Consider the following 18816-nt stretch of genomic DNA (forward strand, 5'->3'; position numbering starts at 1 on the left):
AAATTTAAATAACATGTAAAGGAACCAGTAGCTAACATCTCATCTAGGTTTATATGCCATCAACAAGATAAGCAATAGGCAAGTTTGTTTTTCTACATTAAATTAGATGGAGAATGCAAATTGATTTGTTGGTGTTATAAATTAATCTCTCATTAAAAAAAATATGATACTTAATACTATATTCTAGACTGCTGCTGTTGCTCTTGCCAAAGCTGTTCATGAAAGATTTTTTATTGGTGTTATGGAACCTCAGCTAATGCAAACGTGAGTGGCCTCTTTGTTGTTGTTTAGTAGATAGGTCATGTCTGACTCTTTGTGACCCCATGGGCTGTTGCCTGCCAGGCTCCTCTGTCCATGGGATTTCCCAGGCAAGAATACTACAGTGGGTTGCTATTTCCTTCTCCGGGGGATCTTCCCAACCCAGGGGTCAAACCCATGTCTCCTGTACTGCAGGCAGATCCTTTACCTCTGAGCTACCAGGGATGCCCATGAGTGGCCTCTTTACTTTTTGAAAAAAAAAAATCACTGTGTTCTTGTTATTCTTGCGCCCTAATTACCTGTTTATTATGCAGTTCTGAGATGGGTATTCTGACATCAACTGCTCTGCTCCATCGCATTGTTCGGCAAGTAACCTCCGACATTTTGCTTCAAGAAATGGTGTTTTTCATCCTTGGAGAACAGAGGGAACCAGAAACTCTGGCAGAAATTAGCAGACATCCTTTAAGACACAGGTTAATTGAACACTGTGATCACATATCTGATGAGGTGAGCTATACAAGGATTTAGAATTGGACTTAGGTTCTTAGGTACTGACTTTGATGTACTTGTCATGTTTTGAATACAGCCTTATTTTCTGTGGCTTTTTATTTTGAAAATTGAAATCATGAAAAATAGTTTAAGTATTTTTCAGTTACCTTTTATCATTTTCGGTTTCAGATCAGCATAATGACATTAAGAATGTTTGAACATCTTTTACAAAAACCCAATGAGCACATTCTTTACAACTTGGTCCTAAGAAATCTTGAAGAAAGAAACTATACAGAATATAAACCTGTGTGCCCAGAAGATAAAGATGTAGTGGAGAATGGATTAATAGCAGGAGCAGTGTAAGTTTCTATCCAGCTCTGAATTTAACATTTCATATTAAGTCATAATTTTTTCCCCTCTTAATTTCTCTTCTCTTCCTTCTTCTCTTAAAGTATTTTAAAAAATACTTTAACAGTTTAAAAGTTTTTTTTAATAAAATTTAGATGTCCTGATACTATTGTCCCTTCAAATCACAAGCGGCAGTATCTATTCACTAAACCTAACAAAGTCAATGTAACCTTGAGTTTGATGTTAGTAAAAAATGTTAATTTCTCTGTACAATATAAATACATTCATTATTCCTTAATTCCTTTATTAGCAAAATTATGTAAAGGTTTCTGAGAACATAGCAGAGAATCTTTTGGTTTAGAAAATATAATAAAATTTTTTTATGCATCATTAAATTAAACTTAGAGATCTGGAAGAAGATCCCTTATTTACTGACATTTCACCAGATAACACTTTGTCAAATCAAGAGTGGCTTAGTTCCTCACCTCCTGCTACTCCAGACCACCCCAAAACCGATGGGAAAACTGAAGTCCACAAAATTGTAAATAGGTGAGTTGCTGTATGTATTTGACTTACATCTCTTTCACTTGTTTTTACAACGTATAACAGCTCTGCTCTTTGATCATTATAGAGATATGTCATGAACTCATCTTCCCTTTTTTAAAGATTATGTCATCTTTTTGAAATGCTGATGTAGCTAGTGAACAGCCTAGAGGCAACAATCGATACAAAAGAGGAAAAAAAAACCCTCTAGAGTGATAGTGATGAAACTAATCTTCAGGGTACTCTTCCTTTTTTTTTTTTTAAATGTAAACGATTTTAAGTAATTCCCAGTTGGAACAACATTGAGAATTTCCAGTTTGACGGATTGAATTTACTAGCCATGTACTCACATGTGCTAAGTGGAGGGCTATTTCTTCTCCTTAGTTTGTGTTTTTATATATATTTTTAAACTAAATTAATTAATTTATGTTTATTTATTTTTGACTGTGCTGGGTCATTGTTGCCTTGCTCAGGCTCAGGCTTTCTCTAGTTGCGGAGATCAGGGTCTCTTCTTTGCGGTGTGTGGGTTTCTCGTGTTGCGGAGCACGCGCTCTAGGTGTGCGAACTTCAGTAGTTGCGGCACACGTGCTCACTAGTTGTGGCGCAGGGACTTATTTACTCCGCAGCATGTGGAATCTTCAGGACCAGGGATCAAACCCCTGTCCCCTGCGTTGGCAGGTGGATTCTTATCCATTGCACCACTAGAAAAGTCCTTTATGAAGGGTTTTTTTTAAGTGCCTTTTCCCCAGTAATTTTCTTCTTTTTCTTCCTCTGTAATCCTATCAGTGACATGCCAGGTGCTGCGAGGTGGCTTTAGAGAAAACTCCACACTAGTGCAAGATGCATAGTTAGGGTGCATGAGAATCTAAGGTTCTGTTACGTAAAAGCCAGTTTCCTGAGACTAACAATCATCAGGGCTCTCTGTCATTCCCTGTAATGTAGAAAAAGTCATCTTCTGCTTGATTTCTACTTTAAGTGGAATGAGTAATTTTTAAAGAAAACCTTTAAAATAATGACAGTATTTAATCAGTAAATTGTAGGACTGATTCAAGATAAATACTTTTCAAGTTTCCATCTGCATTAATACTTGGCTAAACTGACGATACTGCTAGATAGTTTAATACACATAGAGATATTGAATTGTGAGAGTATTTGTGTTACTGATGATGGCTGTTTTTCCTTTAAGTTTTCTCTGTCTGGTCCCAGATGAAGCAAAATCGTCCTACCACGTGGAGGGCACTGGATATGACACCTACCTCCGAGACGCTCACAGGCAGGTAGGTGAAGTGATTTGACGCGAGATCTAATAAGATGCACAGACTCAGCCCTCGTCACACAGGCCGCGGTTATTTCTCCAGAGGTTCCCCTTTCTTAACCACTTGAACTTTCTATCAGTGACCTGACTGCCTTTCACTGAGTGTGTGTCTCTGTCCCAAGATTTCTCTGTGCTTCCTCCCCACCCCCCACCCCTTTTCTTCCTTTTCTTTCTGTCCTTGAAGTTATTTCTCCCCTAGATCCTTCTCCCTGCTGATCTAAACCATGACTTTTAAATGATTCTAGCATTACTCCCAACCCACAGGCTGCTTCCTTCCCTCTTGCCCACTGTTCTCACTCATCTGTAATTCCCAAGGACTGCCTCTTCAGCCTCTGCTTCCCAGCTTTCCACCTCCCTGAAACCACTTTCTCAAACGTCTCCTCTTAGTTATTAAGTGGACTTCTCTCAATCATCTTTTCCCTCTGCAGCATTGTGTGTGTGTGTGTGTGTGTGTGCGCGTGCATGCGTGCGCGCGCGCACATACTCAGTCTCTCTAGCCCCTTGGACTGTAGCCCACCAAGTTCCTCTGTCCATGGGGTTTCCCAGGCAAGAATACTGGAGTGGATAGCCATTCCTTCTCCAAGGGATATTCCCGACCCAGGGATTGAACCTGCATCTCCTGCACTGCAGGCGGATTCTTTACTGCTGAGTCACCAGGGAAGCCCCCTGTAGCATTTTACATTTTACCAAATTCCAAAGTTTTGAAATGCCTCACATCAGAAAAATATGCATTTAATTTTCATTTAAATCTTTTGGGTGGAAGTGTGCTTTTATTGATAATTAACTTGCATGCCCTTACAGTTAATTCATGATGCTTTAAGCCTAAATTCAAGTCCCCATTACTATGTGAATAACTAGAGTACCAGGGTACCAAATACATTCATGTAACAACAGAATAGAGACAATGAAAGCAGCCCCAACCTCAGTAGTACCAATTGGATTTTTAAAGTACTGTGATTCTCTCTGAGAAGTTTTATTTCCATATTTTGATAACAGTTAGAATTGTTTTAGGAATATTTGAAATGAGACAAAAAGAATAAAAAAAAATTTAGACTTATTTTCTAGCTCAGAAATTCAAAAATTTTAATATAAAATGCTTGATTAAATATTGGGATGTGGTTTTATAAAGAAAATTGTCTATTGAAAGAAATAGTTTAAAACTCACAAGATATTGAAGAAGTTGGGTTTTTAATCATTTAAAATGTTTTTCTTTTAAAAGTTGAAGCTACTGCTTTGTAGTAAGAATATGTTTTAATCTCAGCTAATTTGTAAACTACTGATGTCAAAGTAATTTTGCTTTATTTAATAAGGAGAATGTGAAAAGGAAAAGAATATGGAAGAAAACTATGCTCCAAATTTCTTTTTTTAAATTCCAGTAGATTACATGTCAGAGAAGACTTTTAAATTTTCTTTTTATTATAAGAGATATTCTTGTGCTTACAAAAATCCATATTGTGGTGTTCCTTACTGATATAGTAAGGGCCAGTTTCCACTTACTTTTAACCTGTCACAGACCAGTGCTTTTGTAAAATATAGAAATGAAATACCAGAAAAATGAAAAAAAAAAACACTAAATACAAGCCCCAGTTATTTTATTAGATTGAACAGACGTAAAATTTCACTCAGTGAAATTGAAAAGTTTCTAAACCGGCTCCGTGTTTGTACTCGTCTCACTGTGGTGGTAGTGAACAGTTTTCAGACTGTACCTGCAGCAGCCCTGTTTCTTCCCCTCATAACAGTCACAGCAGCGTGCCTGGTAAACACATGGCAGCAAAGTCAAGTTTGCTTCTCAGATGACATGCATCTGTTCACCTATTATATTTCATCTACGTTGTACATTACATGTGACATTTGAGAATAGATTGGGAAATGTGGCTAAGACTTACTTTGCTTTCTAAATACTCTACATCTGTGATGCGTATAAGGAAAGGGTTGAAGTCCTCCAAAGGGAAGAGCGTATGCTTATGCTTGCCCCAGCAGTGCGAGGGGCACTGTTGGTACTGGTGGCTGTTAACCTTACCTGTGCCTCTCTGCAGTCAGGGTGTCATCTGTGCCATCTTCTCCCGTCTCCCATGGTACCTGACACAGCAGACACTCAGCATTCAAGTGGATTGTTATGCTTATTCGGGGAAATTGTTTCTATTTAATCTCAATCTGTTTTTGCTCAGTTCTTCTTTAACGAGTCAAATGCTTTCTCCATAGTTCCGGGACTACTGTGCTATCTGCTTAAGATGGGAGTGGCCTGGCTCTCCAAAAGCATTGGAAAGGTGCAATTTAGAAGCAGCTTTTTTTGAAGGTCATTTTTTGAAAGTCTTATTTGACAGGATGGGAAGAATTCTTGATCAGGTAATAAGTTTTAAAGTATTAATTTCGTATTATTTTGTTACCATTCACCGTGGGTTCTGTTCACATCTTAGTTTACATCTTCAGTAGTTTTATTGTTTTCTTTTTTCCACCAGATAACTTTTTCATAAAGCTTGATTGCCAACAATTGGTGGGTTTCTGATGCATTCATTATGTTAAAACTTTGATCTGGCCTGACAGGTGTTACAGATTTGTGTGTTTACTTCTCATTGTAGGCCATTGTCTTATTAACAGTAGTCTTAACACCTTTTGGCAGTGACTAGAGTGCTTTCCTAGAAAGCCTTTTGGTTAGTACAGGTACAGATAGAGTGAAACTTGTTGAGTTGAAGAAGACCTTAAACGTCATTTCAAACCAAATCTTGAGTGCTCTGGTCTCGCTAAAATTACAGAACAGTATTAGGTGAACCTGCTTCTTCAGACAAAGAATTTGTGAATGATATTCATTTTTATAAGGGGAAGTGAAATATAAAAAGTCAATTTACTTATTTCAAGGGAAGTAAGAATCACTGGCAGCTGGTATGCTGCTGTGTCTCTCTCACCGACTGTCAGGAGAACTGACCTTGAGGTTAGAGAATCCCTCCCTCCCTCTCTCCCTGACATATAGAGTAACGATAGAGCTTTGAAATGTCTTATATGTTGATATGGACACTTGAAGTGAAACTGTGTGGCATTAAACTTGCCTCAGCATGAAAACTGAGTTAGCCAATTTAGAATTAATTTGAAATCCTATGTTAAAGTGCTTGTTTTTTTTAGCATTTTAGTTAAATATTTATACGAGCCTAGGGAGTTACAAAAGAAATTTATTGTACAATCAGGCTGTCTTCAATAACCAGAAAGCCAAATAAAGAAATGATAATTAAGAAGTATTTCACTGGGTTGACTTCAGTCAGCCCTGTTTCTGATAATAATCAATAAAGACATACAGTCAAGTCCTTTTTTTCTTTTAAAAACAATACTAAACGCACTATATTTTTCAAAAATTAAGGCTGTGACAACACAACAGTGTCATGAATACCTGATGTCATAACTTCTCAATTATATACACAGAAATTAGCTACTTTATTATTAATTATCCATAATAATATTTAATCCCAGCCTGGTTGCTGCTGCTGCTGCTGCTAAGTCACTTCAGTCGTGTCCGACTCTGTGTGACCCCATAGACGGCAGCCCACCAGGCTCCCCCATCCCTGGGATTCTCCAGGCAAGAATACTGGAGTGGGTTGCCATTGCCTTCTCCAATGCATGAAAGTGAAAAGTGAAAGTGAGGTTGCTCAGTCGTGTCCGACTCTTAGCAACCCCATGGACTGCAGCCCACCAGGCTCCTCCATCCATGGGATTTTCCAGGCAAGAGTACTGGAGTGGGGACATTGCCTTCTCCGCCCAGCCTGGTTAGCCTGATACTATTAGGGGTATCTATGTACTATGAACATACAAGCAAACATCATCTTTAGCAAAAGCAGTTAGAAAAGAGAGAAAATGAAATTAAACCAAGCATGTTAGACCCACCAGAACTTATGATTATCTTTGCAATCTGATTATAATGTTCTTATCTGAAAAGGCTTGAGAAGTCAAGGTTTTTAAAGATGGAAGGCTTGAGGCTAGGCTCCACAGTTCGCTCACTAAGTCACATCACCTGATTTCTTTTAACGTCCTAACAACATGTACTGAATTTCTGCTGTTTCATTTTTTGTTGATTGATATTTAATACTTAACAACCAGAGTATTCGGGTCCAATCCCTGATTTGGGAAGATAACCTAGAGAAGGGAATGACAACTCACTCCAGTACTCTTGCCTGAAAATCCCATGGACAGAGGAGCCTGGTAGGCTACAGCCCATGGGGTCACAGAGTCAGACAGGGCTGAAGGGACTTTCACTTTCACAGTAGGTATTATGCTGTATACCTCATGGCTATCTAACCCGCCCCACCCCACCCCACCCCCGGCCCCACCCCGCCCCACCAGCTAGTGGGGAGGTTTACAATAACCCTCCCAGTGTATTGTGCCTTTGTGCTGGCAAATTAAGTCTCTAGACTTAATTTGAATCTGATTAAACAAACTAAGTTTTCTAGACTTAGTTTGAATCTGATTAAACAAAACACCCAGGAGACATCAACAATCAGTACCAAGTCAGTAATCCATAGAAATTTTGACCAAAAGCACTCAAAAGGAATCTAAATATTAAAAAGTAGTTTCTGAATTGAGTGGAAAGATCCCCTTGGAATCCCCATCACACTTGAGCATTTTTCCCTTCCATCTGTAGTGCACTGACACAGAGGATACACTGGAGACAAGGTCCTGAAATGTTTGCAGCTCTTTTTCTTTCACCAGATGGCTCTTCACAGTGCAAGTACAGTTCAGACAGTGTCCCACTCATTCTTCCTGGAACCCTGAGTGATAGGCGGGACAGCTCCCTGTATTGTATAAATGATGAATCCTTAGTTTTAGTTAATGTGACTTAGTGAATGAACTGTGGAGCCTAGCCTCAAGCCTTCTGTCTTTAAAAACCTTGACTTCCCAAGCCTTTTTGATTAAGGACTTTATAATCAGATCGCAAAGATAATCATAAGTTCTGGTGGGTCTAATGTGCTTGGTTTAATTTCATTTTCTCTCTTTTCTAACTGCTTTTGCTAAAGATGATGTTTGCTTGTATGTTCATAGTACATCAGATCAGATCAGATCAGATCAGTCGCTCACTCATGTCCGACTCTTTGTGACCCCATGAATCGCAGCACGCCAGGCCTCCCTGTCCATCACCAACTCCCGGAGTTCACTCAGACTCACGTCCATCGAGTCAGTGATGCCATCCAGCCATCTCATCCTCTGTCGTTCCCTTCTCCTCCTGCCCCCAATCCCTCCCAGCATCAGGGTCTTTTCCAATGAATCAACTCTTTGCATGAGGTAGATACCCCTAATAGTAATCAGGCTAACTAGGCTGGGATTAAACATTATTATGGATAATTAATAATAAAGTAGCTAATTTCTGTGTATATAATTGAGAAGTTATGATATCAGGTATTCATGAAACTGTTGTGTTGTCACAGCCTTAATTTTTGAAAAATATAGTGTGTTTAGTATTGTTTTTAACTGTAGTGATTTTAAAAAGATAGTAAAATGCTAAGGTCCACAACAGAATGTAAAGAGTACCAGGAGAAATGTGGGGAAACCCAAGTTCAAAGGGAAAAATTTTAATTTGGGCAACTCAAGTTAGCTGTTTCTCACATTTTCTTATTGTTAAAGTGAAGTTGACATTACTTGATTTGCTTAAAAGGACTATGGGGGGATAAAAGTAATTTAAATTGCTCTTAAAAATATAAAATCTTGTTAAATGCAGGTGTTATAAGAAATTTCAGAGACTACCGAGTTGTTGAGATGTATCAATTCTTATAATTTTGGCCATCCACATATTTGGCCTTTAGTAAAAGAGTTAAGTTAGCAGGTGACTTCCAAGTCAAAGTTCATTGTCCTAAAATTCACACCTTGTATTTAGGGTGAGCTCATTTAAAAATGGGCCAAGTCCATTTAACGTGTCAGAAAAATCTAGTTAACTTTGATTTCAGGTGAACACTCTATAAAGTACAACATAATCAAAATAACAGATGCAAACAGTTACTATTAAGAATCCCCTAAAAAGCCAGCTTGTTTTAAAGTTATTACCAATATGAAGTAAAAACCATTTCAGAGTATGATGGAACAGTTTCTATCTAGCTGAATTTTATTTTCATTTTCACAACATTAAAATATAATCTGAGCCAGCCTTAAGTTTCTTAAACAACTAAAGATATAGCTTCTTGTTTCAAAAAGCTTAAAACCAAAGTAACACCATATAGAGAAAATTAAGTAGTAATATATCATTGTTAAAAGCCAAATTTTGTCAGTTTATTTACTTAAAGCACCTATAAATGGCGGAATTTAGTGACCTAAAAATCTGAACTGCCTGAAATGAAGTCACATACAATACTGTACTTAAGTTGTATTTTAAATGATTTTATCCACGTTTTTTACCAAATGTTTTCTTCTTAAAGATTTTTTAAAGTGTTTCCTTTGTGCCTAAAATGCAATCTAATGTGAATTCATTGTTTTGAATTGAATCTTGGAGAAGGCTATTCTGTCGCCAATATTATCAAGTAGGAAAAGATGCCCTTAAGTCTATCCTTCAATGGGTGTTGTATCTGCTTTCACTTATCTTGCGTAAAGCTAGATTTTAAATAAGAGTGACTTAGGGGAACACATGTATGCCTGTGGTGGATTCATTTTGATATTTGGCAAAACTAATACAATTATGTAAAGTTTAAAAATAAAATAAAATTGGAAGAATAAAAAAATTAAAAAAAAAAAAAAAAAGAGTGACTTAGGGGAAGTTTTCTTTCAGAAAATCTGTGTTCATGACTGAAATTAGACTTTAGCACAGGACTTGAATTTTTATTCATATAACAGTATCTTTGATATCTTCTGGCACATGCTCAAGCATTGGTCATCCTTTGAATGCCAAATATTTACTTCTTAATTGGTATTCATTATGATCAAGGGCTTAAAAGCTACTCAGTGAATGAGAGTAAACTATTCTGATTAACCATTTCTGATTAATATTATCTTGGTCCTGAATCACTTTTCCCTTCCTCCTGCTGCAGCATCTGTTTCTCATTCATCCAGTCACTGAGGTTCTTTTCAGCCTTCTCACTGAAGTCAGTTTTGTTTCAGCCACTCCGTTGCCCCTGACTGCTTAGAAGAACTGAAAGGGAGGAGAGATTTCTGTTGAAAGTTCTAGGCACAATAATAGCAACTCTTTTTGCATATCATGCATCCTGCTTTGATTTTGACACATACTCTGTAAAGCACCTCCAAGCTGCTTTCTATGAGGAATAAACAGATTAAGTATAAAAAACTAATAAAACTGTAATACTGTAATACAAAACGTGTATGAGGAACTTTACACAGATATATAGTCATTGTTTTGGAAGAGTTAATGCTCTTGCCCAGTAAAGGTGATCCTTTCTGTAATCGTGATTTTTTTATCTTCTAGTTCACTATTAAGGCTTGTGGTAGTTATTTCTACCCCTCAAGTACTTTTACTCTGTTGACAAGGTTCTGTGATATATATGACTTTATTGTATATATGCTTTTGATAATTGGCAGCAGTTGAATAATTTAAAACAAGGATTGTCATTTCTAAAATTAGATTACTTAAAAGATTTTAATACCTTCCCTTTTGTCTTTTGTCTAATATTTAACGTGTCTTCTATTGTTTGTAGTATATAAGTCTTTTTGGGTTTTGATAACCTCTTGAACTATCTTACTAACTTAAAAAGCCTGCAAAAAGGAGAGACATTCTGTCAGTGTTACATATTTATTTTTCCTATATGTTTATGTGCATGCTTTTCTGCTTTTAAGGTTTCAGGACTGTGATGTATGCATTTTGAGATGGTAAGAGCTAGAGCTAATTTAGTTACAGATACTATCATTGTAGAAGAGCATATAGAGAAGGATTAAGATGGTAGATTGTCCTTTCTTGAAAAGACAAACTGAAATGGTAAATTCAGTGCTCAGGTATATACATAGAGATAATGTCAAATATCTTTTTCCTTTCTCCCTCTCTGTAGCCATATGATGTCAACTTACAAGTAACATCGGTGTTATCTAGACTTTCTCTCTTCCCTCATCCACACATACATGAGTACCTCTTGGACCCTTATGTGAACCTTGCGTCTGGCTGTAGATCTCTATTCTCTGTAATCGTCAGGGTGAGTTTTCAGTTCTGTTATATTCTCCAGGATTGATCAGCCTGACCAATTAACATCTTAATAACATTGTTTGTAATTAGTGTTATGTAATGAAAAATATCTAAAGAGCCAACTCATTAGGAAAGACTCTGATGCTGGGAAAGATTGAAGGCAGGAGGAGAAGGGGACGACAGAGGATGAGATGGGTGGATGGCATCACCGACTCAATGGACATGAGTTTGAGCAAGTTCCGGGAGATGGTGAAGGACAGGGGAGCTTGGTGTGCTGCAGTCTATGGGGTTGCAAAGAGTCGGACACGACTGAGCCACTAAACAACAATGATGAAAAATATCATGTATTTTCTGTTTAGAATTATCTTACTGCAGAATGTGGAGAAAAAAGGGAGATTCATTCTCTTAAATAATACGTGTAACTCTTGTATTTTAAGGGATAGCTGTGGGTCCTTTGTCCAAGATTGTTACGTGAATAGTGAAAAGTGACAGTCTTCATTTAGTAATAGGAAATGGAATTTTTTTTTTTTATCCTGAAAATCCCCCATGGAGTTGTTCAGGAACTGAGCCCCTTTCGTCCCTGTGACGCAGGTTGTTGGAGACCTCATGGTTCGAATCCAGCGTATTCAAGACTTTACTCCCAAGCTTCTACTAGTCAGAAAGCGATTACTTGGTCTGGAACCTGAAGGACCTGTGTAAGTCAGTGTTTCTCACGTTGTTTGTCTAAAGCTTTTGCCTTCATTTGACAATCTGCTAATATCCTGAATTGATTAATTGCCTGCTTTCCCTTCCTAGGATTGACCACATCACCTTGTTGGAGGGTGTGATTGTGCTGGAAGAGTTCTGTAAGGAGCTGGCGGCCATCGCCTTCGTGAAATACCACGCAGCCTCCACACCCTAAACAGCATCTTTCAAGTAACCAAGGGAATAGAACTATCATGTACATTTCATCAAAAAAGCCTCAGTTCCACCCAGCCACGTGACAATAAAAAGCCTTTTTAAATGAAGCATTGCTGTAAACTGGACAGAACCATTCAGAACCCACTGAGTGGACGCTCTCAGTACAGTGTTGTGTGATGTTGTTTTCACTGGCTTTATCATAATGGTTCTGTATATAAAGTTGCACATCCTTGAATCCAGGATACAATCAAAGGAACTTCAGGAAATAAGCATTTCTAATGCCTGTGTGAAAAGCTGCAAAATTTCTGATGTCATGACTTTGATGATATTTCTGTTAATGTAATATCCTTTTAGGTAGCAAGGCCTTTTGACATTCTTTGGGACTCAAGTGCTTACATTCTTTTGGATTAACAAGTAGCAAAAAATAAAAAGCCAAAACCCTAATTTTATAACTTTTTAAGGTCAGAATTCTTATCAAACAAAATATTTAAAAGAACTGTAAATGAGAAAAAAAGTACAATTTAGAAACTATCAAATGAATTAATAATAGAAGATTAAAATGTGTAGAACACCATTAACTTTCTTCAGCTTTTCTAAGAATAACAGTTTAATATGATAAATTCTTGATTAATATATATATATTTTTTAAAGAAACGTTCTTTTACTCTTTTGTGCACACAGCCAGGTTAGTGATTGATTTTCATGTATGGGTCCCAGTTAATTTACACTTTGTCATTTTTGCAACAACATTGAATTTGTGCTCACCATTGGTATTGTTTACTAAAGTAGTATTTTTTAAGTTGATTAACATGTATTGGGTTGAGACCCTTTCTTTTTTTCCGTCTCTGCGTCCCTCTCTGAAACTTGCTTTATAATTTGATTTTCGTATTGAAACGCATTGTGGTGTAGGTAGCAGCAATCAAAATGCCGATGGCCTCCTGAGTGTTTACAGTTTCTTTTCTCAGTCTTTTAAGTCATTCTAAAGAGATTTAAAAGCAAACCAACCGATCTGTCCTGTTTACATATGAAATAACTTGGGTAAAGTGGTCTCTGTGTGGGCGCGGGTGCAGGAAGGAGTGGTGTGGGGAGCCGGCTGCGCTGTGCACAGCACGCGTGTCCTCGGTTTACACAGTGGGGTTTGCTGATCCACTTTCTGTGCTTCCTTTTAAGTGATGCTTATCACTCAAATATGCTTCTGAGCTTTCTTGGGTTTTTGTTTTTCGGTTGATGTGTTAAGCAGCAGCACTTTGCTCCTTGCCTTCCCATTTACTGGTGTTTGTGGGAGCAGCAGTCTAGCGAGCCTTCCAGCCTGAAAGGCACCGAATGCCCCTTGAGAACTTGTTCAGCATATTTGCATCTCTGCATCCTACAGCATGTGTGTAGAAGCATATTTTACACCTACTGCTAATTTTGTTGTGTTTGTTTTTCTGATTTATTTTGTAGTTAGTTTTTGCTATTTATTAAGAACAAAATGTCAAAAAAATTATGACTATTCTTGGCTGACTTACCACTGTTAAAAATGACAAAAAAGCTAAATTTCTAAATTCAATGCAAATCTTTGTTAGCTCACTCTAGGAGATTTATTAAGCGAAACAATGAAGAAATAAGTGGGAGATAGTTACTTTGTGCACGTTTTTCTTTAAATGATTTTTAACCGTGGGAAGGCATATTATTCTTTTTGCTGTATTTATTGATGCAAGGAACACTGCAACATCTTTATTTTTAGATGTAGTTGTAGTCTACTTTGATGTAGGTGGATTTAAAATAGAACATTAAGAGGTATTAGATATTTCTTAATGTTTTCATAGAGTTCAATAAGTGTAATGGCAATGTTACCTCGAAAGCCAAATACTATTTTATCCTTGATTTCACAATGGGACCTTTTGGCTAATCCATGAAACCAAGCTCAGAAAAGCTTTAACTCCTATTTGTGTGTGTGTGTGTATGCTGCTTCTTAAAGATAATTATTTTCCTAAATTATTATAATGACTTTGATTTGTAATCAGCTAAGGCTTAAGGTATAGTTTGCTTATCTTTTACGTTGGTTTCTGTCCTTCTTTTCTTTTTCTTATTTAGTTCAGACCTAGAGCCAGCACAAGGTCTCAGAGTGAGTCTGATTTGTTATGAAACATTGTGCTACATGACTAGCCATATTGATACTTTCGGAAGTTGACTGTTTCTGTTCCTTAGCATGTGCAGAACAGTGACTGCTGCACACTGTGTTGGGTGGACAGTACCACCCTAGGATCGCTTGCCATAACAAGTTCCAAACTGAACTTTAGTCTTGCTTCACATTGGTGTATGGGTGTAACATTCTTTTTTAAACTTTCTCTCTTAACAGTATAGTCTTTGGCTTTTTTCTTTCTTTTTTTTCTTTTTAGTAATGAGCCACATTCTTTACTTGATAGAACTCAAGATTTGTCCTTAGCCAGCCAATTATCATTGTAGTACTCACATTCTAACTCTGTAATGTTCTCATAATGTATCTGTCTGTGCAATATATAAGCTGTGAGTGAATTCATAGCTTTTTGGTTTAATTGTACATTATTGTATGTGTATATCTGTATATATATATCTGTGTATATATCTATGAGGACCAAAATCCTTAGCTTGCTTACACTGTTGCTAGTGTAAAGATTATTACACTTAATTTTACGGGGCACAAATTATGGAATTACTTCATAATTCATGGTAACATATTTCCATAAGTTATTGCATTAATATACAATTACCATTTAATTATGAAGTTTATAAGTATTGACAGAAGTTACAGTGAATTGCTAAAACCACAATTTATATGGTAATTATATTTTGGATTGTACAATTAATCAAAATATGCATGTCATTGTGACACTTGATGTGTTAAAACATGGTAGGTAATCATATTTCTGGGCCCTGTAAAATAGTGTTACTATAATATCTGTTTTGCCTCCTGCCTTGTTTACATTAAACAAAGGATATTTGGTAAATTTTTCTATTGAACATTGTATAGGTTACTGACAGTGTTATGATGGCCTGGAATTCTAGGTCGGTCATCTCTGAAGAAACTCTTCAGATGGTGATTGTGTACCTACTATCTCTTCAATGGAGGTTGTAATCAAATTTTTGTGCTAACAATGCATGCAGGACTAAGAGGGATACTTAAAAATAAATAATGTAATTTAAACAAAATATTGTCGTATATTTTTGTAGAAGTCTAATTGGAAACATGTCATTCACTGATAAATATAAAACAATAATTCATAATATACAAAAGGATACGACACATAACAGTCAGTGGTTCACTATAGCACTGATTCCAGAGAGAGAACAAAAAGGAATATATCAGAATATTTGTGGAGGGAGAATGTATAGCTTTAAAAAAATCCCCAAAAAATCCCCCTGGGTGAGCTTTATATTTTCCACCCCACCTCCTTCATAATCACTTCCCTTAAGAAAGGATTGTTTATGCAATCTAAGAAATGTAATTCATTGTAAGCATTATTTCTTAATAGATTTATAACATAAAAACCCTTCTCTTTAACTGACATTTAAAACAATTTGACTCTAAGCTTATTCCATTCACTTAAGTATTTGCCAAGTCCCTTAATTGGAAACTGAAAGAAACATGTAATACATGGCCCAATGGGAAAAAAATGTAGTTATTAATCCCACCTACCCATGGTTCTTTTCAGCCAGTGTTTCTCAAAATAGTTTTATAAGGAAATAAAGAAGGCAACAAGTTTAAGGATGCAGGAGAGGTGAGGTTCAGACATTGAAGAATCGAAGTCACCTCCTTGTTATGAGCTGCTTCAAAAGCCACCTGCATTTTAGGAATGCATCAGCAGATTCCCAGTCCAAAATCCTGGTTCTCAATTTTGCAGTGTTCCATCTAGAATGCTAGTTATCGCAAGGGAATTTAAAGAACTAAAATTCTTAGGGTTGAAATTTTTGTTAGAGTAAAATCTTTCCAGTAAAAGCTTATCTCTTCATCTAAAAAAAAAAAAAAAGCAAAAACACTGCATGACAGTTCGATGCTGAGGTTTCCATGGAAGAAATTGAATAGGTTTTGGTTGGTCTAAAGTCAATTAGGAAAGTTGTTGCCTGTACACCTCGCCTCATAGGAGACTGCTTTTTAAATTCACTGGAACTAGACCCCACTACCCACCTTAGAGAGATCAAGCCTGTTTCATATACTCTTGACTGTTGTGTGCATTAGGAGTTTTTATTTGTGTTATCATAGCATTTCTAAAAATGTATCAGAAATAGGATACCTACATGTAATTTCAAACCAAAATGATAATTTGGTTTATTCAACAAATACTGGGAGCTTCCTATGAACCAAGTTTTAAGATGGTAGGAAAACAAATAGAAGCTTTTCTGCCCTCAAAAAGTCTCAGTCCTGGTTCAGTGTTTTTACAAAAATAAAGTATGCACTGGAACACTGATAGAGAAACAGCACCCGAGCATTGTGAGAGCTCGTGGTGTTGCAGATCAGCAAAAGGGAAAACCCCAGCCTCCAGTGTTGACTGAATGACATTCATACTTGTAAGTACACATAGGCCAGATATTCTGAGAAGTTATAAAAAGTCCCACTCAGCAATTAACAGTCAGCTCTTGTGTATCCTGTTAGATTTACCATGGCTGTTTCCTTCCACCTTCTTCATTCTGAGACTGGTATAAGGCACCAGCCCAAGTGATTGTTCCTTGTGCTTTAGTCACTGTTACTGCTGCTGCTAAGTCGCTTCAGTCGTGTCTGACTCTGTGCGACCCCATAGATGGCAGCCCACCAGGCTCCGCCATCCCTGGGATTCTCCAGGCAAGAACACTGGAGTGGGTTGCCATTTCCTTCTCCAATGCATGAAAGTGAAAAGGGAAAATGAAGTCGATCAGTTGTGTCAGACTCCTAGTGACCCCATGGACTGCAGCCTACCAGGCTCCTCCATCCATGGGATTTTTAGTCACTAATTGTGTCCAACTCTTTCAACCCCATGGACTGTAGCACGCCTGGCTCCTCTGTCCATGGGATTTTCCAGGCAAGAATACTGGAATGGGTTGCCATTTCCTTCTCCAGGGGATCCTCTGGACCCAGGAATTGAACCGGGATCTCCTGCATTGCAGGCAGATTTTTTAACCAACTGAGTTATGAGGAAAGCCCCAATTGTACTGGGAGGGGGAGGCATATTTTCTCAATTGTTGAATAGTAGCAGTTCTGATTTGACTTATCTCTTTATAGAACTATTATTTATATAGAGAGAAAGCCAAAAGTCAACTGAAATACTAAAACCAAAAGATTTAAGGCTAAAAGATAATCTGAACATTAAGGGTGAGATTTGGTTGAATACATTTGTAGAACGAAACCTTTATGCTGGCTTGAATTCAATGCTCCCTTGGCCACATATCTTTATTCTCTGCTAGGCTGGGACACAGGTTGAAGCATATCTAATTAAGAGAGAATTAAATGGGCTGATGTAAACAGAACAGATAAATTCAGAAACCTCGTGCTGGATATGTGTGGAGTTATAATCTGTAAACCTGTACTAGGTTCTCATAACTCCATCTGTTCCTGAAATTGAAGGCCAGGCTCAGTCTAGCAGGCAGCTGGACAGGTAAGGGATCACACCTGCCAGAATAAGAAGAGGAGACCTGACTTGTATCTCCCTTCCCATTCTCAGTCTTCTTAAGGTGTGTGTGTGTATACTGTCATGTCCGACTCTTTGCGACCCCACGGACTGTAGCCTGCTAGGCTCTTCTATCCAAGGGATTTTCCAGGCAAGAATACAGGAATGGGTTACCATTTCGTTCTCCAGGGGATCTTCCCGGACCAGGGATCAAACTCGTGTCTCTTGCATCTCCTGCATTGGCAGGTGGATTCTTTACCATTAAGCCACCAGGCAAACCCAATATTCAGGTTAGAGGATCTAAATAAGCCAAGAATACATCCTGGGTCTAACAGATGAATCTTTTTCAAAGCACATTTTTTGGTTGAGAACTATAACAAGAATTGCAAACTTGAAGAGCTATCTGCAGCTCAGGAAAAAAGAAACAGGAAAAAGAGCAAGTGACACACGCAGCCTGTGAGATTAGAAGAGACAAAGCAAAACCATCTTCAAGTCTGTTACTCCCTCAGGCCTGTAATTTATGAGAATCATAAAATCAATTTCATCATAATGCAGAAAGATGAGGGGGCATGCACATTCGCTATAGTCTGGATAATGTTATATTTCAAAGCCCTGAAGATGAGATTCATTTATGTAATAACATGAGAAACGTATGCTTCATTCCACTCACAAATAGAATAGCATGTAGGGTTTTAATTGATTAGACTTCCCAAGAGACCCGTGTACAGGAGATTTCTAGAGGGAAACAAACTAGTCATTCCTCAAATATTATTCTTCTGTGTTTAAAACACACTTTCCTTCTTAAATTTCTTTATCCTGTTGCTCTTATCAACAGTGTAGCAAGTCACAGAGCATTTCATTGTTCTGTGATCTTTGTTGGCTACTTCAATTATTAGAGTGTCCTGCAGTCATCATATCAATTCCATTTTAGAGATGATTAGCAAATAGAACATCTTCTTCTTGAGTTGAATTGGTGTTGGATTCCAACGGAAATGGAAGTTGAGAAGAAAACGTCTCCTTTTAGGGTATAAACATTATCCCAATAGTCCATGTACCTTGGACTCCTTGACAATAAACAGGTTCTGTTTACAAAGACCTGAATTTTCCTTAAAAAGATCCAATGTGATGGAGTTTCAAGGAAGCTTTTCCCTTAAAATACTGTCGGCAAGAGCACACAACTCATTGGAATTTGGGTTCCAAACCGCATCCCCAAAATAAAAAAAGCTGTAAATGTGAACGTGCATAGCAATTTCTGGGTGTTTTTCTTTGGA

General features: G+C 37.4%; 1 protein-coding gene across 1 annotated transcript in view; it reads left to right on the forward strand.

The window, feature by feature from the left end:
- Window positions 1–12370, forward strand: part of FHIP2A (FHF complex subunit HOOK interacting protein 2A) — a 34690-nt gene extending 22320 nt beyond the window's left edge. Inside the window, 9 exon segments of the mRNA NM_001077948.1 lie at window positions 188–264; window positions 573–765; window positions 937–1106; window positions 1501–1644; window positions 2825–2915; window positions 5156–5299; window positions 10915–11055; window positions 11637–11740; window positions 11841–12370. Of these exon segments, the coding sequence (NP_001071416.1) occupies window positions 188–264; window positions 573–765; window positions 937–1106; window positions 1501–1644; window positions 2825–2915; window positions 5156–5299; window positions 10915–11055; window positions 11637–11740; window positions 11841–11946 (1170 nt within the window). The 3' untranslated portion in view covers window positions 11947–12370.
- The last annotated feature ends 6446 nt before the right edge of the window (window positions 12371–18816 follow it).

This window comes from Bos taurus, chromosome 26 (genome assembly GCF_002263795.3).
Source record: "Bos taurus isolate L1 Dominette 01449 registration number 42190680 breed Hereford chromosome 26, ARS-UCD2.0, whole genome shotgun sequence".
Lineage (NCBI taxonomy): Eukaryota > Metazoa > Chordata > Mammalia > Artiodactyla > Bovidae > Bos > Bos taurus.